Here is a 27409-nt window from a genome sequence, read left to right as displayed (position 1 = left end):
AGGGTCGGCCAAGCAGTGCTGCGCAACCTGTTCGCTTAAGGTGAGCCTGGTGAGGAGGTAAGAGATGCTTAATGTTGAGTTGTTGTATTGCTTAATGTTGAGCCTGTTGCCACCTCCCGTGGTTGTGCATGTGTATACTGCTATGTATTCTTATATTCATGAGCATGTGAATCCATGCCAGACCCCATGCTGGAGAAGGAACAAGTTACTTACCTGTAACTGTTGTTCTCCAGCATGGGTCTTGCATGGATTCATCTGCGAACCCTCCCTCCTTCCCCTCTGCGGCTCTTCACTTGGTCATACTGCCACTTTACGTGCTACCAAATCTGAGGATGGCTGCAAGGGGGGAGGGGCTTGGGTAGAGGGCAGTCATAGGCTCGGGGCAGTATGACCCAGAGATCAGTGATTGGTTACTACTAAGAAAGACCGATCAGAAACGAAACTGATACTGATTTTTTCTTTACCGAGGATTCCCGGCCTGACGACGGGGAATATTCATGAGCATGTGAATCCATGCCAGACCCATGCTGAGAACAACAGTTACAGGTAAGTAACTTGTTCCTTACAGGAACTTGCACATATAATCTTAGCAAAAGTCACACTGCTAATCTACCTTTCCCGCTGTCTGCTGCAGGAAATTAATGTGGATCGCCAGACACTAGTTTGCAATTTCACTTCAAAAAACCAAAAAGTGCATGCAAGCTGAATTGCATTATGGTCGGCATATTTATAGTTTTAATGGTTTATTGTTTGTGTACAAAGCCAAAAACCATAATTCTGGCAATTACAGTTAGGAAGAAATGCAGGCAAGTGCATAAGTTGAAGACTGGTTCCAAAGCCCTACTTCAACACTAAAGTATGTGATCCTGGACAAATACTTTTGCCACTGTGTGCCTTTTTAGCAAAAATAGAAATTGCTACTACAAGTGATTCATTTCCAACTAGTTACTACTGAAAAAGCCTGACTGGTCTCTGTTCCACTGTTCGACCTGTAGCATTAATAGTAGTGACCATTTATATGATGCACATGACAAAGTTTGTCTCTTGGCTTACTCCTTGCTGCTTGTTTAATATAACTTCACATGAAACTCCTCGAGTATTAAAGACTTGTCTGTACCTTCCCCCATCTTCTACTTCCATCCTAGGAGAGTGGTCTTGATTGCCTGATAGGTTTCCTCTTAGATAGCCAAGAATCTGCATCTTGGACACAACACACATCACAGCAAATTCAGCCCATGACTGCTAATCACATCAGTGGTTGAAGTGGAAAAAAGGAACTAGTGGTCCTCTGGTTGCATCCCAAAAGGAGGGAGTAGGATGGCCGGACAGATGGGGTGGGAGGAAGTGTGGAGTATGGGGACAGGGGACCAGGATCACAAACCTTGGCTGAACAGTGAAGCAGGGATTTTAATCCACTCTGCAAATTTGACCAGATACCTTCCAAGCGTTACTCAGTTCAAATAGTTTGGATTTCAAGGCCTACAGTAATGATGTCTTAAAGAGTTTACTTCCAAAAACACAAATTGCATAATAACACCACATGGCAACATGTAAATCCTTACATCAACATGTTAAGCCTGAATGGTAAACTAGAAGTCCCAAACTTATAGTTAACCCCACTGTACTTTCAGTGATTTAATAAAAGAATGTGTAATACACTCAGATATGGAGATTATTGCCCTCTGCTGCCATCTAGTGGAGGAAAGTATGCTTTTTAATGAAAATAAATACAGCGTAAACGGTACGCAGAAGAAAATTAATTGCTCCGTAATGGCTTTAATTAAATGCGTATAAAGCCAAGATACGCAACTTATCTGTAGGGCTGGTAACTGCTGTTCTTTAACAGTCACATTAGTCTCAACCATAGCCGCTAATATCTTCCATTGATTTTATGTAGTTCTTAATGCCAAGTAACAACCGCCTGTATTGCCTGCCTATTAAGCCCTTCTTGTGTTTCTCTGTAAGATGCAGTATCCATCAATAGCTAAATCATTCATTAGCCAGGTTTCTTGAAATATCTGCTTCTAATTGATATGAGAAACCTTATTGTTCTGACAAAATTAATTATGCCCTCTCGTATTCCAAGATATAATTCTGAATTGTTTTTGTCTGCTACCTTTTGTCAATCGACATCACCTGAGACATCATACTGTGGGGTCGGTCGCATAACCTTAAAGCTGGTTTTTATGAATGTGTAATCATTTCTGTCACAATACATCTAACCATCTCCTCTCAGTCAACATTTGCCACCTCGTTTATGTCCCCTCCTACTTTTTTGCTTCTATTGGTGTACTTGTTCAGAACTCTAGTGATCACCTTCATGACCTCGTAACCTAGTTCTTTTAGTTCCAACACATACACCAAAATAATTTCTGTAATAATAGGTGAAACCAAGTGTACAATAGCCCAATTGGATTCCTAGGCAGATGATGGTATCTCCACCAATGTTATCTCCTTGCTTGTTAGCACTTCTCTGGGACTTGATGGAACAACTCCAATAGATTTTGTCTGTTCAAGAAAGGACTGCTTGAGGAGGCAAAAGCATCCATAATCTTGATGACAGATGTGTTCATATCTCTATGTAGTAACACATATGCCAGGTCTTTTTTCTTTATTATTATTTTTTTGACACCTGCTTCGCATTTACATTGGATTCTATACCATCCTAAGCATTAATGTCATAATTTTCACTTTGTTCAATTTGCCGCTCCTCATCCCCCTCCATTTCCTCTCTATGGTCAACTTTCCGCTTACTCTCATCCCTCTGAGATTTTTTAGTTAACCGTGTGTCCAGTTGTTTTTGTTTGATACCTTTTTTGTCCGGCTTTTATTTTGTGGCCCTTTGATCTTTAGTAATCAATGTAAAAGAATTGACCAGTTTCACACATAAGACCCCATCCTGCACTCTCCCTTGCACTACCTCCGGCCTACTCCATCACAAGACAAGATCGCCTCTCTAAAGGTGGAGGTGTAGCAATCATTGCCAGAGATTCTCTCTCCATTAGAAAGATAGAGAAATCCCTGCGCAACAACAGTGACTACCTCAAAGTCAAAATCAACCTCTCTCCCCACTATACCATTGCTGTTCACATTGTCTATCACCCTCCAGGCCCAATAGGTGACTTTCAAGCCTCTCTCATACACCTCCTTTCAGACAATCTTAAAAAGAACTCTAAAGCTATTCTCCTTGGAGCCGTCAACCTAGGCCTCCTTGACTCTAAGGACTCAGCAGCTAAATCCCTTGACTCAGCCCTCAAGGCAATAGGCTACAAAAACACCATATTCAGCCCTACCCACACCCAGGGATGAACTCTTGACAGGATTGCACAGCACAACTGTCCACTTACCATCATTGGTAACACGCCCACCCCATGGTCTGACCACCATATCATCACCTTCAGCATCCCCACCACCTGCCCCTCCACCCCGGCACCCCAACCCTTGCCACCCTGCCTCGCAAGAAGCTCCCGGCAGCTCACTAAGGAAAGACTACTGCCTTTCCTCCAAGGCCCAGCCTTCAAACCTCCTTTCTCCACAGACCCAGAAATACTTGCAACAGCATGGAACAGTGCCATCAAAGGAGCCATCAACTCCATTGCCCCACTGAAACCTCGCAAATCCAAACCCACCACCCACTCCAACTCCTGGTTCACCCCAGACCTTCTCACACTCTGCAACGAGAAAAAGGTTGCACTCACACAATGGCAAACTTCCCACTCTGACAAAGATAAGATAATCTTCAAAGCCCTCTCTACCAAATACAAAAACGCAATCACCCAAGCAAAGGCCAAATCCTTTGAATCCAGAATCTCTGAGGCCCAATCTAGCACTAAAGAAATCTTTGCTATCTTCAGGGAGCTAGAGACACCCACTCCCGCCCCCCAGAATTTCACCAAAGATGAAGCCTGGTGCGACGAAATACAAACAGCCATGCAAGCCAAACTGAACCTCCTTCAAAAGAAAATATCAACCACTAAACAAGCCATGCCTAACACAAACATCCCTGTCATCCCGCCAGCCACGACCCCCCCCCCAACCTTTCTCTTTCAAACCCATACAGCAAAAAGACATCATCAACATAATGAGGAATATCAAACCCTCTAACTGTAAAGGTGATGCATGCCCAGCTACCCTCATCAAGGACTGCACTGAAGCACTAGCTCCTTTCCTGACAGCCTTTGTCAATGCTTCCTTTGCCAGGGGGATGTCCCCGCCTCCCTCAAGGAAGCCTGGGTCCGCCCTCTATTAAAAAAAACAACTCTTGATTCCACCTCCCCTAACAACTATAGACCCATCACCACTGTCCCATTCCTCCTCAAAATACTGGACAAAGCAGCCTATCTGCAGGTTCAGAATTTCATTGAAGAGAATAAACTCTTAGGTCTCCGACAATCTGGCTTCCGCCCCAAACACGGGACTGAAACCGCGCTACTTGACTTGAAAAACCAGATGGACGACGCCAGAGACATGGGCAAACCAGCACTCCTCCTACCTCTCGACCTATCAGCAGCCTTCGACCTTGTAGATCATGACATCCTATGCCACCACCTCTCTGCCACCGCTAAATTCTCCCCTGAAGCCACAACATGGATCACATCCTTCCTACAAGACAGAACCATACAAGTATTCTCTGACTTAGCCTCCGCCTCACCCACCATCATCCTCTGTGGTGTGCCCCAAGGCTCCTGCCTCTCCCCCACTCTCTACAACATCTTCACATGACCCCTCTTCCTCATCCTCGACGCCATGGGTATCTCCTACACCAACTATGCTGACGATACCCAGATCCTCCTCACCCTCACTGGCAACTATGACACTGACTCACTGACCCTCAACAACCTCTACAACACCATCCAAGCCTGGATGGCAGACAATGGACTGTGCCTCAACTCCGACAAGACCGAACTCCTCCTGGTAGGTTCCCCCGACACGCTAAAAAAGCTAGACTCCCAATTCAGTAATTTCACCATCGACTCCATTAAAATACCTGTCTCAGACTCGGTCAAAACTCTTGGTGTCTACTTGGATTCCAACCTCTCCATGGACAGACAAGTCAACGCAATAACCTCCTCAGCTGCGTACCACGCCAAACTAATCAACGCAGTCAGACCCTTCCTCTCCAAAGAGAATTGCACAAACATAGCCAGAGCAATCACTGGCTCTAGGCTAGATTATTGCAATGTACTCTTCCTAGGAACCTCCAACAAAAACCTGGAAAGCTTACAAATCGTACAGAACAATGCCCTCCGTGCTGCCCATGGTATTATGAAAAGAGAACACATCTCTGAGGCCAGAAAATTAGCCCACTGGCTACCAATAAGGGAAAGAATCATCTTCAAAGCTCTGACACTGACCCACAAGTGCATCCACCTCACCGCCCCGGTCTACCTCTCACAATGAATCCACCCTGTATCCTCTGCAAGGCCAACCAGGTCACCATATACCAACATGCTCTGTGTACCACTAGTAAAAAGAGCCAGAGCTGGAGGTTCCAGCTTCCCTTATCTCGCACCATCACACTGGAATGCCTTACCTTCCACAATCCGAGGCGAGCCCTCCCTCACTGCCTTTCGGAAAGCTATGAAAACACCCTCTTCACATAAGGTCTTTGCAGCACCATGTGTGCCAATGAACTGTCTGTAATGTAATAACCAAAGATGCATGAGCTGTAATGACTAATATGTTTGTAGCAATCATAATGTGCCAACGACTGCTACCAATCCTGTACCCCCTGTAACTAAGTTCCTGCAAGTAACAGCGCCACAATGCCCCTGGGCTGTCTGCGCGCTATATAAATATAAATAAATAAATCTGAGGAATTTTTGCCAATACCATTGCTTTTTTCTTTTTATCATTCTTTTTTGAGGTTATGTTAAAATGTTTTTTTTATTATCTGCACTTCCTGAACTGATTTTGGGAGGGCCCATTTTCATGCTGTGCGTGAATCAGTTCGCTCGACCCACCACCCTGAAACATTGCATCCCGGCTCCCAAACGACTCTTCCTCCTCATTATGTAGCGTAAATATGGAGTCATGCGCATTGGCAGCCCCTTCCTCCTGCTTTCCTTCTATGTCATATAATTCTTGTAGTTTCCTCCCACTTGGGAGCTGTTTACCAACCTCCCAAGGATTGTTGCTATTAGTGCTAGTTAGAACAACATTGACTAACATAGCCAAACCTTCTTTTATTATTTTTTGTTCGGTGAAGAGCGAACTACACAATCTTAATAGGGCTTTGATTATTTTAAGATATTATTTTTTCATATTGATTTTCTTCCTCAGAAGAATCAGATGAGAAGAAGCATATGCTCTGTTTGCTATTCCCGTCAAATCCAGTGTTTTTTCCATGTTAGTTGAAGGAATAATATCTTTGTTTAAGCTTACACATTCCAATGAAGCGTCATTTCGTTTTCCCTCCCTAGTAGCATCTCTCGGATTCAACACCATATTTAATAAAGAATTATTATCTAGGTTGTAATCATTTCCTTTGCTGCTCTGTCCTAGAGTCACCTCTCTCCTCCCAAACTGCCTCGACTATCCCTAACTCTGCCCCCTTTTTTTTAAGCAAGCGCTCATTTTGTTGTTATTTTTTTATTTTAATGCATTTCTCTTCATTTCACTTTTTACCAATATTGATCTACAGGCTCTCTTGACCTCACTTCTAAGATGATATTTTCTTGATATCGCTGGCATCACCTGAGGTCAAAGCATGACTCAAATAAGTGTTATGGGCCAAGCAATTTCGCCATCAAGTTTATACTCCCAGGAGTAGGTGCTTTAATTGTCACACTTTTTAATAAGTCTAGCGTGTTAGAGTATAAGACATCTAGACTTGATGATCAAGGAGCAAATACTGGGAGACGTTTCCCAGATAGCAAAGCCATGCATGAAGTGACTCTACAGAGTGTGTCTGAGAAAGAGACCGCTGAAGTTGCAATGCTGACCCACGGAGAAGACTCCAGGTGGCGAACTATCGACCCAGTGACAGTCCTAACACCATGAAGATAACGGGAAAAGCGGGAGTAGCGAGCATAACGAATGCTAAAGTCATACTCTTCTCAGCAAGACACAAAGTAACCAGAAGAGTGAGAGTCATCACTGGGTCTATTATACTCGTCCCACTGAGACGCAAAGTAACCAGAAGAGTGAGAATCAACACTGGGCTAATCACACTCATCGCAGTGAGACACAGAGTAACCAGAAGAGTGAGAATCATCACTGGGTCAATCATACTCATCCCAGAGAAGTGCTATGTAACTAGAAGAGTCCTTACTGGGTTCATCATACTCGTCCCAGTGAAAAGGCAAGTGATAAAAGGATTGAGAACTTTGAGATAAATAAGATTACTCAGAGTACTCAAGATGCAAGTTGGATGTCGGTTAAATACAGACTTTCAAGTTTATGCGATATAGTCTGAGTGAAAGAAGCTCTAGGAAAAGAAACACCTTTCAAAAGGATTTTGAAAAAACGAGACGAGAGGCCAAGAGAATTGGAAGAATCCCCTAAGGGAATTAAACAAACTGATAAAAGTGATAGCCAAGAACTGTCTAAAGATTCTGCATTGATGGAAACTTGCTGAGTAAGTAGCCACAGGAGAAGGGAGTTATTTTGATGGACGTTAGTTGTTTTGTATTGGTGGTAAGGTCAGAGTAGGCAAGATTTGGGTCACAACCAATTGACAAACACTGCAGTTAATTTTGATAGGTAGGAAAACCCATAGTTTAGGGAAAGTGAGGTGCTTTTCATATTATTTAAATAAAACTAACTTGAGAATGGACAAATCTAGTCTGTCTCCTTCTTCTGACCCTCCGCATATGCCATTTGGCAAATGCCCTGTAAATGTTTCCTTATTATTGTAGATTTGCTCTTGATGGGAATCCCCTGTGTTTACTCTGCAGCCTATTTGTGTTCGGGGCTCAATTACATTTTTGTCTTGCCTTTTTGCGCTAGACACTGATGCTTTCTTCCTATAAATCAGGTTATATTTTCAGATAAGATTACAAGGGTACGAATGGAGGAAGTTACGTGCTTGGACAGTGCTCTGAGAATGAATATGGTCACTCTACATTTCAATTTTTCAGAGGTAGGGCTAGATATGCCAGTTTGTGCTGCTGTAAACAACTATTCAGCACAATACCCTGAAGAGAAATATCACACACTGTTTTAACAACTAAGGCGATGCACACCTCATACCCACCCCTCCAGGAAATGTGTAAAACGTCACAGTAATAATTCCACCTGCGGTCCACAAGTCTTATTACCTGAATGGCCAGCTGTATCTTACAAGCTCTCTTTGGTGGCCCGATGAGGTCGTTGACCTGAAATCCTTTTTTCTTTTTTAAAGAAAAAAATAGTTTTACTTGTTTCTCCATTTTTCACTTTACTATTTGTACTATATTCGAATTCATATATTTGATTAAAAAAAGAAACATAATGAAAACTTTACTTAATGTAGGTTTCAGAAATGTACTTAAAGCCTATGTTATTTACATGACTTGCAAGCCTACAATTTAATGTAGGCAAGTTGCTACCTGCAAGTAAAAAAATCAGCGTTTTTCGGTTTTCAGAAAGCAGAAAGATTGCATGAAAGGCTTGGTGGTGCTGTGGACCTTTTAATTTAGACTAAAGACACAGACGATCAAATAATAGCTTTTTGCCTCTTCCAAGTGTGCAAGACTTGAGATGCCACTAAGGCAATCATTTTCCCAAGGCCCAGGGGAAGGTAGGAGAAGCTGAGCTTCATTTCCAGAAGGGATATTGGAAAAGGTGGTTGAGGCAGAGGAGCAACAGCACACTACAGGCAAAGCTCCTGCATAGTTTTGTATTTCCTGTTTTATAATGGAGCAGAGGAGCTCGGAATATAGTTTTTGCTCGAGATCAAACAGCTGCTCTGCAGCAATACATTCACTGTCCATCAGGTGAATAATTCCAATCCTCCCCCTGGCTGCCACACACGTGCTTTGGATGTATTGTTTGCCCTCAAACACAAGGCTGCACTGTAATAATTTCCCACAAATCCATTACTGACTGCTATGCTGATTACTTTCTTAACCATTGATGGGACTCAAGATCACAGAATATAGCCAGAATTACAAAGCTTCGCGACATTGACTACCCATATCTCCATGTGCTCATCCCTTTTTTTTTCTCCCCGTGAAAATACTACTTGCCCAGGCCACAAGGCTTTAGTTTAACACATACTTCCATCTCCCAGTGCTGATTGCATTTATTTACTCCCATTCTCACAATATGCTCATTGCTTGCCTTTTGTCCTAGTCATGGAACACAACATCTCACAGCATGTTATTTGCCTAATACTGCAGTGCTACACTGTTATGAGTGTCTCCATCTCCCAGTGTTGGTTTTATTTATTTCTTCCATGGAACGCAAAGCTATTTTCTAAGGATCAGAAGACTGAACTGCAATTAAATCATTGTATCCAAGGGCTGATTGCAACCCTGCCTCCCCACGAACACAAGAAATCTGATTTTTGCCAATATCATAATGAACTATTGGTACAGATATATATATATATATATATATATATATATATATATATATATATATATATATATATATATATATATATATATATATATATATATATTCTGAGGCTTGTGGAATCTGCTTAGATCACATGCTGCATGCTGTGCATAGGCCGACATCTAGTGGAAGCTGCGGAGTATTACAGTTTGTTTTTCGAAACTCGAAAATGGGCGTCGACACAGGGCGTGCCAGTAATACTATCCCTAGTGTGACGTCCACTGTACCCAAGATCCCTCACGCGTCTAGGATCATCAGATTGTTTTTTTCCGCCATACTGGTCGGAAGCATTTTGCGGAGTCCCCTGGTCTTAGCCATACTTTTGCTAGAATTTAAAATAATAATCTATTGACATCCTTCCCCACCCCAACGTCTAACTTCGACACTCGACGCCGGCTGGAGAAGAAATCGACCGTCGGCTGCTGCACGACGGATTTGGGCCTCGGAAGGCCGCTGGCCTCGGCCCGGGCCTGGTAGGCCGCTGGCCTCGGCCCTGCAAGTAGGGAGAGTGGGGGGTGGTACATACTCTACACTCTTGGTATATAGGTACACCTTATACTTTTCCTACACTTAACAGCCGCTGCCTCAAGGTGCGTATGGAGGGTACCCCTTTTCAATTCTGCCCCAAGTGCAATCGCAAATACCCTTGGGTCGACAGGCACGCCACGTGCAATCTCTGCTTGCCGAGGGACCACCCCGAAGCGAACTGCAGAGCGTGTAGTAGGTTTAAACCTAAGACACTTAAGGACCGTTCGACGAAGCATTGGGCCCACCACGCCAGGCAGACGGCCATGGCAGCGGAGGGCGCCTTCAGCGATGGCAGCGACGCCGTACTTTCGGATGGCGAGGGCATTACGGCGTCGAAAGACAGCCGAGCGCAGGTCCCCGACCTCGGAAGGTCGTCCGGCAGGGCGGCTATGGGGAAGACCCCCGGCGACACAAGCGCTTCACATACTACACGCACTAAACACACTACGACGTCGAGTTCTCGGAAAGAGGCACAGACAGAACGGTCCGATTCGGTGTCCTCTGGGCGCTCTCGATCAAGATCGCCGCATGACTCCAGGCAATCATCCACTCTTGCCAAGAGTGCCTCGCTCCCTAGGCTAACAGAAGTTCGATCGTCGGAAGACGAAGATGACTTCCACCCCCCAGCAGCGCTCCAGGAGTCGGAGCCCGCAATTAAAGCCAGCGAGGCCCCACGCTCGAAGGACAGGGACACTTCTCCCGATCCTCGACGCCAGGCGTCGAAAAACTCCGGAGCCACTAAGGAACAGGGAAAACATTTTTCTACGCACGGGGAGGGGGTAAAACAGCAGAAGAAACTACCTGTACATTCTTCCACACCTGTGAAACACTCCACCCCCCCCCCCCTAAACAGACAGACAAACCCAGGTCTGCTGATAGGTCCACAACCAGCAAAGCTACTCAAGATAAATCCCATAGACTTGCTGAGAGAGTCATTCCCAGTTCCAAAAAATGGTCCAGTGAAGACATAGATAGGGTCATGTCAAGAATGTCTTCTTTGGCTGATTTTTATGATAAAAATCCAGAACATTTCCTCTCGTATGATCCACAAGGGGCCACACCCTCAGGCTCTACTGATCCTATCCCCCCCGAGTAAGAAGGCCCGGTTTGAAACTCCGATGAGGTCTGAACCCTTCGAGGTACAACCTTACGCAAGACCATACTCACGGTATCAAGGAGAGGCTTCCTTTTGTGAAGACCAAGAATTTGGGTTGATAGAAGAGCAAACCGGGACGGGCTACTATGGGGATGATGAGGACCAGGAGGAAGAAGAGGATGACCCGGAAACATAGAGTAGATTCCCCGGTAGAGAACGAAGCCCCGGTTACTGACTCCCCGGTCGATAACCAACCCCTAAATGAGGTTCTCGCTCGCGCAGCAGAACATTTCCACACTGACACTCACGGTGTACAGGAGGAAAGGGACTTTGCAGAAGAGTTAGTGGGAGAAAGGAGGCCTGTGGCCCAGACCATCCCTATCCTTAAATCCATTCAGCAGAGAATAGATCCGTCCCTGGTGAACCCATACCTCACCAGAGCAGTCAATCCCAGGGTTGAAAAACTTTTCAGGGCAGCACAGTCTGACCCTCTCTATATAAGAGGACATCTGAAACCAGACTCCCTAGTTGTCACCAACACTCGTAAGAGGGCTGGCACACCCTTGTCTTCGTCAGAAGCTCCTCCCGACAAGGAGAGCAAGAAGCTATACGATTTCGGCAGGAAGGTAGCCTCAACGTCCGCCTTTCAAGCAAGGATTGCTAACTCCACCACCCTGTTGGCCAGCTAAAACTGCCATCAGTGGGAAGAAGTCGCGGCTCTCATAGCCTCTGCTCCTGAACCATTAAAGGGCCAATTAGCTCGGATTTCCGCAGAGGGTAGAGCCGTGTCTGCTTGCATTTTGAAAGCAACCTTTGACGCCGCGGACAACGCAGGCAGATTGATAGCAGAAGGTACTGTTATCAAGAGACATGCGTGGTTACGGCAGTCTGGTTTTATGGCAGAAACTCAGGCATCACGACACTCAAATCCCTTGGCCAGTTAACCAATAAACCCCTAACCAGAGAGGGAATAGTAATTTTCGTCGCCCACGCAGCCAAAATTCCCAGAGAGGATCTAACTATTCCCAGGGGCAGGGTACACAGTGGAACAACAACCAACAGTCTACCCAGGGTTACGGCAGAGGTAATAAGAGAGGTTGTGGTAAAGGCAGAGGCAGCCCCAGCAAGGGAGGCGGCACGCCTCCACCAAAGCAGTGACGCTCAGTTGAGGGTCCCTTCTCACGCAACCCCAGTAGGGGGACGCATTTCAAACTTCACCCAGGCTTGGGAAGGGATCACATCAGACAGATGGGTGCTGTCAACAGTATCCACGGGATATTGTATAGAGCTACTACAGCGTCCCCGGAACCATCCTCCACGACAAAGAGTACACTCCTTAGAACATCAGAAGATTCTCCTCAAGGAGATCGCCATTCTTCTACAAAAGGATGCGATAGAACTCGTCCCGGGACACCAGGTAAACAAGGGTATTTATTCAACTTACTTCCTTGTGCCAAAGAAAGACTTGACAATGCGCCCAGTATTGGACTTACGGCCTGCCAACAAGTATGTCAAGCCCCAAAAATTTTGTATGACCACGCTACAAGAGGTAATCCCGCTCCTAAAAAAGGGGGATTACATGGCAACCTTGGATATGAAAGATGCTTATTTTCATATTTCCATGTTCCCAGCGCACAGAAAGTACTTGCGCTTCAAGGTGGACAGTCGCCACTACCAATTCAAGGTACTGCCCTTCGGGATAGCTTCAGCACCAAGGGTATTCACTAAGGTACTGGCGGTGGCGGCTGCACACCTATGCAGGGAGGCAATCCCAGTGTACCCTTATCTGGACGACTGGCTCATAACGGGGGAAACCCCAGGAATTTGCAGGACAAACATTCAAAGGACTATCGACCTCCTCCACGAGTTAAGCTTCTCAATCAACGAGAAGAAGTCCAGCCTGGTGCCAAGCACCTCAAAACAATTCCTAGGAGCAATCCTGGATACCCAGGAGGGGTTGACCTTTCCTTCAGAAGAAAGAATTCGGAATATACTACTGCAAATTCCGCATTATCAGTCCGGTCAACAAATAACGGTACGCAGAGCAATGCGTTTACTGGGCATGATGGCGTCATGGATTTACCTGGTCCCCCACGCGCGTCTGCGCATGCGTCTCATGCAGGAATGGTTGGCGAAAAGTGGTCTCAGGCAAGTGGTCAGTGGGACGATCTAGTGGTCATTTCGCCAACACTGGTACAAAGCCTTCACTGGTGGACAAGAGAAAATCTCGCACAGGGGAAACCCTTTTACGATCCCGAAGTACAGGCAGTAGTCACTACAGATACATGTCTGACGGGGTGGGGAGCTCACCATCTCCACCACACAGCTCAGGGTCTCTGGTCTCACTCAGTGGCCAAGAACCACATCAACCTGCTAGAGCTTCTGGCAGTATTCAGAGCGCTTCAGGCGTTCGAGGCCCGCCTACTAAACCTGTCAGTGCAAATCCGGACGGACAGCACTACAGCCATGTTCTACCTGAACAAGCAAGGAGGGACTCGCTCGCCAAATCTGTCCAAGCTTGCCCAGAAAATCTGGATATGGGCACTCAGACGGAACATCTTCCTGTCATCACAACATGTTCCAGGGGAGCTCAATTCCCTACCGGATGCTCTGAGCAGAGACTCCCTCCCAGAGGAACACGAATGGGTTCTTCACAGAGAGGTCGTAGAAGATTTCTTCTCTCAGTGGGGTTTCCCCACTGTAGACTTATTTGCCACAAGCGAAAACAGACAATGCCCAGGATTTGCATCCAGGTTCCCCCAACCAGACTCCCAGGGAACGCCCTGTGGATGAACTGGTCAGGGATGTTTGCGTACGCTTTTCCACCAACTCCTCTCATCAGGAAAGTGGTGAACAAGATGAACAGGGAGTCGATGACGCTCGTCCTAGTTGCTCCCTGTGGGCAAGGCAACAGTGGTTCCCACACCTATGCAGGATGGCGGTGTGCGAGCCCATCAAACTTCCAGCCTGGTACAACCTACTGTCCCAGCACCAAGGTCAAACAGTGCACCAGCAACCCAACTCAATGAACCTGGCAGCATGGCTCCTGAGGTCATAGAGTTTGGACACCTCAATTTACCACAGAGGTGTATGGACATCCTAAAGGAATCTAGGAAACCAAACACAAGGCACTGTTACTTTGACAAGTGGAAGAGGTTTGTTATCTCGTGCCAGAGTAGACAAATCAACCCAGTTGATTGCACTCCTTCCACTATTGTTACATACATGCTCCACCTGCTAGATGCAGGATTGGTTTTTAACTCACTGAAAGTACACCTGGCAGCCCTCTCGGCTTACACCACTTCCCATAGCAAGGTTTCGTGGTGGAAAGTACCAGTAGTTAAAGCCTTCATGGAAGGAGTAAAGAGACTTCACCCTCCTATTTCAAACCCACCTTTCGAACCCATGCATAAAAGCAGTCTCAAACACCTGACTTATAAAACGGCCTTCTTAGTAGCTATTACTTCTATAAGAAGGGTCAGTGAAATTCAGGCTCTGTCAGTGCCGGATCCCTTCTTTACTATCCATAAAGACAAACTGGTTTTACGCACACACCCTAGGTTCTCACCTAAATTTATATCCAAATTCCATGTAAACCAGTCCATCGAGCTTCCGGCATTCTTCCAGAACCCGCAAAGCTCGGCTGAGGTGAAACTACACACCCTAGATGTGCGTAGGGCGGTCCTCTACTATGTAAATAAAACCAGACCGCTAAGGAAAACAGATCAACTGTTTGTCTCCGTAGCTACAGGCAGAGTGGGGGATCGCGTCTCTAAAGGTGCCATCTCGAAGTGGATTATTAACTGTATCCAGCTGTGTACTCACTCTCTGAAAAGACTCTGCCTTTTACGCCAAGGGCCCACTCTACTAGAGGCATTGGGGCCACTCTGGCTTTCATTGCAAATGTACCCCTTGACACCATTTGCAAAGCAGCTACTTGGAGCTCTATTCACACTTTTACTCAGCATTACTGCATTGACACCCATTCCAAGGCAGATACACAAGTGGGACAAGCGGTTCTAAGACACTTATTTGCTCATGACCCTTCTCACATCCCACCTCCTTCTTCTGGTACTGCTCGCTAATCTATGTACAGCATGTGATCTAAGCAGATTCCACAAGCCTCAGAAGGGATACATTACTCACTGTAATCGTATTTCTGATGCTTGTATCTGCTTAGATTCACATGCGACCCACCCTTCCTCCCCTCCGAGAGAAGGCGCATGATTGCTTGTAGTCTTACCTTTCTTTCTATCTGCTTGGATTATCTGTACTCACGCTATTCCTCATGCTACCTCATGTCAGAAAAAATACAATCTGAGGATCCTAGACGCGTGAGGGATCTTGGGTACAGTGGACGTCACACTAGGGATAGTATTACTGGCACTCCCTGTGTCGATGCCCATTTTCGAGTTTCGAAAAACAAACTGTAATACTCTGCAGCTTCCACTAGATGTCGGCCTATGCACAGCATGTGAATCTAAGCAGATACAAGCATCAGAAATACGTTTACGGCGAGTAATGTATCCCATATATTATAACGTGCTAATGCCAGACTCCAGCCTCTTAGCGCTGGAACAGGTATTGAACCTGTGCTGGTTCCAAGACAAGCTCACCCCTGAGCTATCCTCCCAGCCTGTGTCACTGTTATGAATAACCCACCTTCTCTAACATTATCTTATTGTAACATCTGTCATACAATGCTTTTCATGCACCACCAAATTGCCCTTTTGGTTTGAAATCAGTTGTGAAATCCTAATCATATTATCCTGTGTAATTCAGTTGTCAGCCTAATTGTTTTTATTTTGAGATGTTTTTTGAATCGATATTGCATTACGTTAGTTAAACTTATCCAATACCATGTTTCAAATTCTTTCCTGCAGTTGGATTACTGATAACTACAACATCAAATGTAATTTTTTATTTGTTGAGTGATGTTTGTAGTTGCTCACCCCAAAAGACAAATATGTGCACAGCTACCGTTTTTTTTAATGGTAAAGGTTTTGGTTTGGTGCTTTTATTCCTCTTCCATGTATGTAAATTAATTCATAGAATGAAGATGGGCCGCTACATCTAATTGACATCTTGTTTGTTGTTCTCTCCAAATCTAATCAGATTAAACAAACAGTAAGAATCCACCATTTTTTGTAAAACTCCAGTAATTTGTAGGGCCATAAAGCATGCTATTAAGCGCTGAATACGGCCTGCGGGCCCTCTTTTGTGCACCAATTGAATTGAACTATCTTATAAATAACAAACAAGCAAAGGCGTTCTACAATAATATACTGTAGTGATCCATTCACTTTAGTATCACATTATTGCTGCAGCCGTAAGTTTTCATACAAAGGGAAAATGCACACTAAATAGAAGTGTTATCACAGGGTTGATGCACACAAATAACAATAACAGTGTCAGGCATGTCCTACAATTCCAAATGGTACCTGTGAAGAAAACTGTTTAGACCAGATGCAATGTCTCAATGAAATGCAGTCTCTGCATCACAAAGCAGCGTATTGTTAACATGAAGGACCTCAGTATATTATTTAACAACAATGTAATGCTGCAGAAAAGTGGGAAAAAAACAGCGTACCAAGCATCATGGAAACAAAATAACCTCTTAAAAGCAACATTTGACAATTGTCTTCTGAACATACACAGTTTATTTGATATATTTATAGCATTTGTGGACCACCCACCCCCTGGGGTATCACAGCATTTGTACAGCGGGAACAGTAAAAAGACATCAAGCAACAACACAGTAGAGGCAATCGTTAATCATATTTGTTTAACAGCCAAGTTTTCATAAGTCTCTTGAAAGTATGGTAGGAGCGCGCATTTCTGATATTTGAGGGTAAAGAGTTCCATAAGGAGGGAGCAGTGGCCCTGAAGCTTACATCACCTGGTCTTGTACTTTTGAAGCATGGGATGATAAGAGAGATTCTACTAGATGTTCGTAGTGCACGCACATGTTGTTTCTGGTCAATGCTGTTATTCAGGTAGAGAGGGAGCCTATTTGTAAATGTTGCAGTGTGCAATAGTCAGGGTTTTGGAATCGATGCAGCATTTAATGGTTAGCCAGTGTACGTTTTGCTAGTTTCTAAGATGTGGTCTGAGCGATGTAGACCCAGTGCAACATACCATACAGGGCTTTGTTTGGAGCCTTTGGAGCTTAGCTAAATTAGAGGCTGAAGTACCCATGCAGGTCTTTGTTTTGGAGCTTAGCTAAATTAGAGGTCAAGTACCCATGCAGGTCTTTGTTTTGGAGCTTAGCTAAGTTAGAGGCCAAGTACCCATGCAGGTCTTTGTTTTGGAGATTTTGGAGCTTAGCTAAGTTAGAAGCCGAAGTACCCACTGGTACTTCGGCCTCTAATTTAGCTAAGCTCCAAAACGAAGACCTGCATGGGTACTTCGGCCTCTAACTTAGCTAAGCTCCAAAGGCTCCAAAACAAAACTCTGTGTGCTGCACTGGGCCTACATCACTCAGACCACAGTAGTCCAGTTTGCTGAGGATGATGGCTCTTGCAGTGAGGCAGTCACTTGGCAAGAGAAATTGTCTACTCACGGAAATTAGTTTCAATGTGTCAGCAGTAGAAGAGGCCAGGGCATCAATGTGCTTAGACATGGATAGTTCTGCATCCAGGTAGACTCCCAATTCTTTTGACCTGCTTAAGGACCGGTATAGTGGTGCCATCGATGGAGAATGAGTAAAATGCTGTATCGAGACTTCTGAGGTGGTGGGGGGACCCTACAATGAGTAACTCCGTTTTGTCATCATTGTGGCACAGGTTGTGGGTAGGCATCCAGTTTTGGATGGTGCAATAAACCCTGTTGATGACCACCGTATCCTCACTGTGGTTGCCCGTAATAGGGATGAGGATTTGGGTGTCAGCTAAATTTGTGTAGATGACGCCCAGCAAGTCAAATAGAGGCTTAGTGTAGGTGTTGTAGAGAGTGGGTAATAGGCAGGAGCCTTGTGGCACACCTATGGGGACTGGGATAGGGTCAGTTGCTGTACTCCCAATGTATACTCTTGAAGTGCGATCACTTAGAAATGATTTGACCAAAACAACGATATATGTGGAGAAGTGGAACTGTGGGGCTCAGATGCAGGCAAAGAGTCTTGTGGTCCACCAGGTCCAACGCTGCTGAGAGGCCCAGGAGGAGGAGAATGGCTAGGTTACCTGTGTCTCTGATGCTGCCTAGTTGCATTTTGAGATCAAGCAGGGCTGTTTCGATACTATGCTTGGGGAAGAAGCCAGGCTGTCTTGCTCTAAGGAGGTGGTGGGATTCTAAGGATTGTTAGACTTGAGAATAGACCAAGCGGTCCAGAATTTTGAGTAAGTAAGGGACAGTGCTGATTGGGCAGTAGTTAGAGGGCAAGGGCGTGTCCATTGATGGTTTCTTGAGGAGGGGGTGACTCAGGCTGATTTGATGCTGATAAGGAGGCATTGGGGAAATCTGTAATAACCGGGGTTACGGTTGCAGCACAGAGCTTGACAATCTGTGCAGGGCAAGTGTCTTCCATACAGTTGGTGGGTATACAGTGAACATAGGCAGTTGTACTAGCTTCTTCAAAATGGTCTTTCAACATAATTCTCTTTTTATAAATCACAGAACAGTGGATTCATTAATCTTCCTCCACAAAGTTCTTGCAGAGAGTGAAAGCTCTCTCTAGACAGACCTAAAACGAAAAGCTGAGAAAAATGTATAGAAGAATCGAATGACATTGCATCTTAATTTGTATCCGCTCACAAAACACATGACTGAACAGAAGTACCCCCAAGACTTCAGTTATGAATATTAAAACCACGCTCTAACTCCTGCAATACTAACTGCCAGCCAGGAACATCATTGGTGCCTTAATGTCATCAAGGTTACTGTGTAAATGATTTGACTTGTCCATATTTTTCCCACTATGCATAATATGTATACTCATGAAAGAGTCGAATGCCGCAGTGTCAGCATGAGACATAAAACAGTGGCTCGGAGACTTACAAAGAAAGAGTGCAAAGCCATATCATTTTGAAAAACAGGCCTTCAGCAATTTTTATTCTTCCAAAGATTTCTCATACTAAAATAAATAGTTGATATAGGAGTTGGATATGTACCTTTAAAGTGGAGGTTCCTATTTGTATGTCTGCACTGAACGTATATCTGCATTTAATATCATTTTCTTGTTTGGTGTTCTCTGAGCCACATGTCTGGTTTTATTTTGTGCTAACTCTGTGTTATATTGAAAGTTTGTAAAATAGGAGCAAAAGCATTTAACATGCCAACTTCTAGACAATCATACTTCACCTAAAATCAGTTGTTCTTGGGCTTCAGAATTAGGCATTTTTTAAGCCTATTTCAGAGCATTAATGAAGCACGCCTATAATGGATGTTAAGCAAGCTACCCTTCTCTTCAGGGATAATTTAAAGAATAAAATGTCTATTACCGTGGCAAGAATACTTCTGTGTTAAAGCCAGCATTGTAATATGACAGTTCTCTGAAGAATCGTTCACGCCTGTGACAAATTCATATATTAAGAATGTACTATTACCAAACTAAAGAATTCTTGAAAAGTGAGCGTGCGATCTGTAGTAATGTTTTTACCTCACAATACATGAATAAAATACTTCTTGAGAATTTAAGAACAATTACAACATCCAGAATGCTCTTTGAACATATTTCCCTTGACGTACATGTGGAATTAGTTTCCCTCTATAGTTTGTTCTTCGAAAAGTAGGCTTTCTCCAGGTACTGTAGCAACATTACATTTTAAAACGTATTCTTGATTCTTTTTGTGCATCCAGACCCTCAATATTCCAGTTGTGAAAAGTAGCTTTTAAGTGCTATTAAAGGATCTGTCCCCTTTAATTTCTCAGACAGGTACGTTATCCTGGGCGGCCACCGTGATTCGTGGGTCTTTGGCGGCATAGATCCTCAAAGCGGCGCATCAGTTGTACATGAGATTGTTAGAAGCGCCGGGAAACTGACAAAGGAAGGTAATTGTGTCCAATAATGTGAATTCCAAAGCAAAAATGATGCATACACTCAATGCTTTAACTCTTCTGAAAATGTGCAGTTGCCTCTATATGTTGTGAACGGTGGAAATTCATAGGGCATTCAGCTTTCTGGCATGACTGTATTATAATATCAGACCAAGACTGAATTGATGCATTGCTGCTGGTCCAATGAAGTATGTTGCAAGCACTGCTGCAACAGTTCGGGGCAAAACTGACATAGCAGTTTCAACGTTACCACTTCTGAGGCAAAACATCAGAGTGGCAATTCATGCATATTCACAGTTGTACACAGTGAACATGGGGCGGTGTCGGTGACATGCACTTAAGTTCTCCATTCCTTTCTCTACAGAAGTCAGCTCCCTTTACACAGCCCACTCTACTATTGCTGTTCCCTTCTGTTCCCGCTCCTCATGTTGTGGATTCAATGCTATTTTATTTATGTCCCACAGCTGTATGTGCATTTTTTTCCCCCCATTGACATTTCCATTCCTACGCAATGTACTACTTCCTGGCATGTCTCCCATTTGGCGGCTACGAGCCATCATCAAATCTACCATTGCATCTGCCATGTTGGAACCATCTACAATTGACTAGCTGAGCTGGGTTTAATCCTGGGAATTAAATGGGTTCTCCTGCAGCACCAACACCCCAGAGACCAGGTTCTCTTTGAAGAATGATGCCTTCATTATCCCTTCTAAGATGACAATGGGTCCAGAAACCTGTTTGGGGATGTCCGCCAACCTCATCATGGACCTGCAATGAAGGTTACGACTACGTTTTACTAATTAGGTCTCCTCTCTGGAATGCCATTCTGTTAAAAATTGTGCATGCGATAGATGTTTTGTTAGTGAACAGCATCCACCCAGTGTTTGTGTTCCGCATCAACTTCTCTTTGATGCGTATCATCCTTTAGGTGAGTGTCTAGGACATCCCAAAGTGTACATACTGTATTTTTCCTTTTGACACGTTTTGGAAAATAACCCAAATGAAGAAGGAAATCTCCCTACTGCATAGTACAGGAAACATTCCATCCAATATTTGAGAACACTTAAGCCAGTGTTTCCAAAAGGAAGAAAGGTGTTTGCTTGTGAATGTTAATATGAAAGACCCTGTTGGGGTGTCCTTGCAGTCTTGAGGTTAGTGAGGCAGTGCACCAAGCTATTCTTTTCTAGTGCTGTTCAAGAACCATACTACTCAGGCGAAAAGGCACGACCTTCACAAGCTCTGCATTCCAAAACATCCTTCCTGGTAGCCTTCTGACTAAATTGTGATCTAATTGGCTGCTGTTGGTTGGATTCCAGGTTCTTAGTTGGATGTTGTGCACTGAAACATATTCTATCATAGGCAGCCTGCTACATTGTACAAGGATTCTCTAGCGGTAACTTTCTGCACACCTCACACTTGTGTGGCACTGCCATGAAGCCAAAGAGTAGGACTTTTAAGGAGGTACCTCACTACCTCCTCTTGAACTCTTCCACACCACCAGACTTGCCTTTAAGGGTCCTTTTAGTCCCATTGGTCAGAAAGATGAGAGGAATAGAACTCTGAAGTCCAACACCACACTCATCCGATGTAGCACTCTTGTAGACAACTATGAATTTGGATCCCTTGTCTGATACAACCTTCGTTGTTATCCCGTCCAGACTCTGGTAGAAGTTGGTGACATCATTGGAGGAGAGGAACGTGTGTGTGTAACTACTTAGCTGCGTTGCTCCCATCACAAGGATCGCTATTGTGCCAGAAGCCCTTTTAGGACCTATGTATCTGGCATTGCCCATACCCATCCCCTCAAATGGTACCCCACCTCTGCCAGCACTTCTTTGGTCAGAGCTTTTGGCTTGCTACTCTTTTGACTTGTCAAGAAAGGTCAGTTACTGTTATCTGAGGCTTTTAAAGGTAGCCTGATAGACTGCCTGCTCACAAGGTCACATCAACGTGACCAGTGACAGGAATTGCTGCAAATAAAGCCATGTGTCACTAAGACACTTTCAGATTTCTGGTGGCCCCAATCTCTTAATCCATTTGGTTTGCAATACAGGAAGACACTTTCCATGTGCAATTTGCATAATCCAGTAGCTTCTCCTGCCCCCTTTTCTTCTACCTGTTTGTATGTGCCTTACATGGTATCACACTGTTCCTGGTGCCATGGCCTTCACTTGGACAGCATAGATATGAGCCCCTGTAGAATTATCTGCCAGCTTGCTTCATTTTGAATAACAACAATCCGACACCTACATCTGGGCAAAGCAGAATGGGATATGCTCATGGGGTCATGAACAAACCAGACTATAAAAACAGATAAATGCCAATTCTGTAATCTATACAACAGCATTGATCATTACTTCTTTTATTATCATTATTAATTTAGCTTTAAAAAAAAAATTTTCAATCACCAATTTCAGAGACAGTTGTCCTTTTACTCCAGTATTTGGTGAAACAGCAAAAAAATTGGTTATATTTGACTTTTTGGTTCGTTAAGATAATGTTGATAACAAGGAGATGTTCACATGTCTGTTATTGCAGGATGGAGACCAAGAAGGACAATTATATTTGCAAGCTGGGATGCTGAGGAATATGGATTGATAGGTTCCACAGAGTGGGCTGAGGCAAGTAAACGAGAATATAGTTATCCCCCAATGGATTCAGTGTTAGAAAATCCAATGTGTCCGTTTTGAGAAATACATTTTTTGTAACTTGTGAAGTTTGAGTTTTTAAAGAATGTATGTGTAATTTACATAGCAAACCATTCTACTCATTTTATGTTTTCATATAAGTACTTGTAAATCACAGCTCTTGACACTTCGGTGTCTACCTGTTGTAAGGAAGGCATGGTATCAACAGTAAGACAGATACAAGTGACCACAGTTCAAGGGTGTTTATTGAACTTTCACAAGGGGGAGATAAACACCTATCGAAACCTAAATCTACAGATCGGAGCAAGCTATGACCATCAAATAATAATAATGCAGTCCGAGTGGAGTCTTGTCAAATTAAAAGGGCCAATATTAAAAACAAACTATTTCCAATCCTTACTACTAATTTAAAAATAATGTGGTGTGATGTTCATTAAAAAGAAAGAAGTGTTGACAAAATGATGAGTCAGAATGTTTGGGCATTGGCCTCCCTTCTCCATGTTTTCAGCACGGCACAAGGCGGTTCACTCAAGCAAAGCGCACGCTCTGGCTTCTGTGGCACGAAGATACAGTTCAATTTTCACAGTTCAAGAGCTTCTGTGTCCAAGCCTCATTACTTCTTCAAAGTCTCCTGACTGAGAGGGCCTGGTATAGAAAAACAATACGAGAACGTTCTTTTCCTTTTCCAGTTTTCAATTTGGGTGTTCACACTGGATCCCCCTCTGCTGGGCTCAGATCCCTTTGAAAACAAAAGTTCAACGTTGGATCCCCCTCAGCTGGGCTCATATCCTTTTCAAATAAAAGTTCAAATAATTCCTTCTCTGGTGACTCACAGTTCACCCCGGATCGCCCTCAGCTGGGCTCAGATCCCTTTCACACACTCAATTAGTCTCCCTCAGCCGGGCTTGGTCCAATTGTGATGTACTTTAAACTATCGAAAACTTCAGAATGTGCATAGAGTTCAGCTTGACCCGTTGCATGACCACTTCGATCTCAATATCCCTTTTCTCACACTCGGCATCAGTTGGATACTTAACAGAGACTTTCGAATGAGCACCCATGTGGCGCCGGACCAATATGTAAATGGTATCTTTTCTTGGCCTCCCCAAGTTCAGTTATAAAGATCAACTACTCCCGTTGTTTCCAATTATATCTGTTTTGCTCTTTGCACATGACTCACACACTGTTCTCTTTGTACAATGTTGCGGCTTGCAACCTTGGTTCAAAACATAGGCCGGTTTGGTATCAGTCTCTCCAACTCACCGACTGTGCTATCTTTTCTAATGCCATTTTGTTATGGGAGCCAAGGGCAGTACCATTGCAGCAATCGCTCCTCCACACCTTTCTTATCGGCGCAAGAGAACCCTGGGTACCTCTGACACACTGTGCATGTTTGATCAGCCTTAATTCCTGGTCTTCTGTTTCTTACTTTCCAAGGCTCACGAAAGTAACGCCTTTAGAGGTCACGGGTACTTCCCTCCTTGCGACTCTCTCTGGTCTTGCTGTCTTTCTCCTTGTACTAAACTGCTATCTTGAAACTGCTGTTTTCTCATGTGGTCTGCCTCACTCAGAGTGTACATTCGTGCTCTGCCTTTTATCCGTGTGGGGAAGTGTGAGGGAAGTCAGGTGTGTGTAATTATCCATAATTGCCTGACCTTGCCTGTCCATGGTGTTGGGACATGTCAGGCTGTGGTGTTAGTCCGTTGTCGCTCATCGTGAACTGTCTGTGGGAAAGTGTTTGTTTTGAAGAAGGGCGGAGGGCATTGAATTCCTAGGTATCCTACCTGGTAGGATGGGGAAAAGGTGTTATTGGAAAGGGGATACTGCGTCTCACCCTCTGGTGTCCCACTTCCACTCCCTCAGGACCCTTCAGTCAAGTGATCCTCCCATACTGGTCCACCCCCCGGAACTGGATCCAAAAGCGATGGCTATGTCCTGGTCACCTGGGTGAAGGATACCCAGGAACTAGTGGGTGAGACACCTTCAGGTTTCTCACACTGTTAAGTGCCCTCTAGCCAGAAGTAATCGAAAAGCCTAAATTAACAAGCACTGGAAAATCCCATCGTTTTGACTCTCTACAAGCATTTGTCAGGTTTTAGCATCCTGTGCTCAGCTACTCACACCTTTTGGCAGCTAGGGGCCACATATGCCCAAGCACCTGCTTCGTCACCAGGAATGTCGATTGCTCTTAGTGCATGACAAAGAGTCAGGGCTCTATTAATGGCACGTAGGCCTGTATTATGTACCTTAATTTGTTATTGTGTTCCACAGCCGTAATAAAAAAGAAACTTCAACCCCCAAGCAACCCAGGGTAAATCATAGTGCAGTCCATATAAAACCCTCCCCTTATGGCAGTCCTTCTTCCTTTTTTTGAACATGCAACCCTCATCTTTCCTCCAATTCACCTTGTGGGGACACAGGAGCAGTGAACCATAGCCATTGCGACTGACCTGCGAAAGCTGGCTCCAGATCATTAGAAGGATTGCCCTGAGAAGTATCTGTCTGTCAGAAATAGCAAACAACAGTTAGGAGGGTAAACCTGGGGGATAATACTTGCCTCTGCCATTACTTGAGTCCAACCTCTCCATTGTACACTAGGAGCAATCAACATTCTATGGCAGGACACAGAGGCTTCCAGTTATGCATGCTCATAGACTCTTTAAGACACCCTCCGAAGCGGGCTCAATAGGTCTGAAGTACAGTCAAAAGAATGTCCCTGCATTGGACCAACTAGTAGACCGCAGAATGTCTTCCAGCCATGCATCATCCCAACAGTCCTTAGAGGTATTTGCTCCCTGTGCAGAATCGGCACCCAAAAGAGACATTCACACCCACAAGGTCCATGACCCATCAAACCCATTTAGCCAGTTGGGTAGAGGTCTTGCAAACACTGCTTTCCAATTGGGTAGTTACCTTGGCAGTAAGCTTCTCTGTAGACTTACTCATTTCTGTCTCGAGTGCATGCGGTCGGAGTATAAGTAGGGACAATCCTGTCCAGTCGCCATCTTGCTAGCCCAAACAGATATACAAGCAAAGCAAGGTGGAGTTCAGAAGGAACCCCACAAATTGAGGGGAAAAACCAGCGGCATAAACACCCCTCCTTGGCAGTCAGGAAGGTAATTCAGAAATCCAGACACCAGAAGATCATTTCCAAACGTAGCTGGTTCAGGCAATAACCATACAGTATCCATGGATCTGAAGAAAGCACAGCAATGTGGGCAGATGGAACAGGAAAAAACAAGGAGGAGCGAGAATGAAGGAAACGAAAAGGAATTCAAATTCGGAAAGCAGAAAAGGACAATAGAAAATTAGCAAGGACAGGGGGAACAAGGTAGCGTTACCTCAGGCGATCCTTACCCAAGGGTTGCAATGCTCCGAGCCGACTGGGAAACTGTATTAAGTACAGCAACCACAGCTAGACTGCTGACTGCTGCACACGGTTAGGAGAAAACATGATGGCATCTCTGCAAGGTCTCGACTTCCACCAGCGGTGCCACAGAGAGGAGACAGTGTGAAAAGGTTTATGAAAGGAAAGGAACAGTTGATCTGCTCCACACCTAACCACAAGCTGTTCTATATTCTTACTCTCAAATACACTGAACTACACAGAGTTTAGGGAAATCGGAAAAGGAAAGGAAGGAAATAATTTGAGAACAGCGGTTAGTATGGCAGTGAATGTGAAATGGCACCCTCTCCTCACAGAAGAAGCGACCTGAAATGTGCAAGGCCCAGATGTCCCCAACTCTACAAAAGTATATCAAACACATAACCATCAGCAGCTTGGGCGAGCGAGCCTGAAGTGAGAGCTCGCTATTCCATGCATAATCCCTAAATAACGCTAGTAGGATTTTCACATAGACACAGAAGAGGTCTGGCCACCCAGATCCCTTAAAAGAGCCTGCAAATTAGTGCATGCTCCCCTACCAGAAACTCCTCCATCAACGCATGATAAGAAGATATAGAAGAACGGTATGTGTTAACTGTTAGGGAGAATTCTCCAGAATGGCTAATTTCTCTTACCTACTGTGTCCCTCAGCAGCTTTTCTGGATTTCTGGGATTCATTTTTTTCACCTGGTTAGAGTGTGAACCTTTTTTCCCACTCTTACATGTGTTTTTGGCTATGTGTTGTACATTTTTGTGTTCATAGACTGTGGAGTCCCACCTACTCCATAGGCATCATCTTTTTACTGTGTGTCACACAGCACCTTTAGTGCAGTGACACTGGGTTGTCTTTTAGACTTTCCACTTTAAACTCCATTTTCTGGGACTGACTACTCCCAGAACATGTAAAGTTGCCATTGACTTAACTAGTCTTTTTTAAATTTACAGACCCAGTACAAACTATCTTCCATAGAGTACTGGAAGGGTTTCTCATGGAACATTGTTTCGTTCCCCTTTCTCTAGGATTTGGCTGGTGGCAGTGGTATCTAACATTTTTTTCCTACCGCAGACTATGAAAATAGCCTTGGTACTGTTAGAGGCTATGGTGGTAGCCTCGAACTTTAATCTGCTGGACCCCTTTTAATTTTTTTTGGTTCCGATTGGGTTTATTTGCCATTTCTTTTTGTAAAGGTCTTTATCGTGTTTTACTCTGCGTGC

General features: G+C 44.4%; 1 protein-coding gene across 3 annotated transcripts in view; it reads left to right on the top strand.

The window, feature by feature from the left end:
* Window positions 1-27409, top strand: part of LOC138527989 (glutamate carboxypeptidase 2-like) — an 898418-nt gene that overhangs the window by 475973 nt on the left and 395036 nt on the right. For all 3 annotated transcript variants that reach the window (XM_069639404.1, XM_069639405.1, XM_069639406.1), the window contains exons 10-11: window positions 20036-20155; window positions 22700-22782. In XM_069639404.1, coding sequence (XP_069495505.1) covers window positions 20036-20155; window positions 22700-22782 — 203 coding nt within the window. The remainder of the gene's footprint in view (window positions 1-20035; window positions 20156-22699; window positions 22783-27409) is intronic.

The sequence above is a fragment of the Ambystoma mexicanum genome, chromosome 7q, assembly GCF_040938575.1.
Source record: "Ambystoma mexicanum isolate Mex_15411 chromosome 7q, UKY_AmexF1_1, whole genome shotgun sequence".
In the NCBI taxonomy this organism is placed as follows: Eukaryota; Metazoa; Chordata; class Amphibia; order Caudata; family Ambystomatidae; genus Ambystoma; species Ambystoma mexicanum.
The sequence above is the reverse complement of the archived record's forward strand: the minus strand, read 5'-3'. Positions and strand labels throughout refer to the sequence as shown.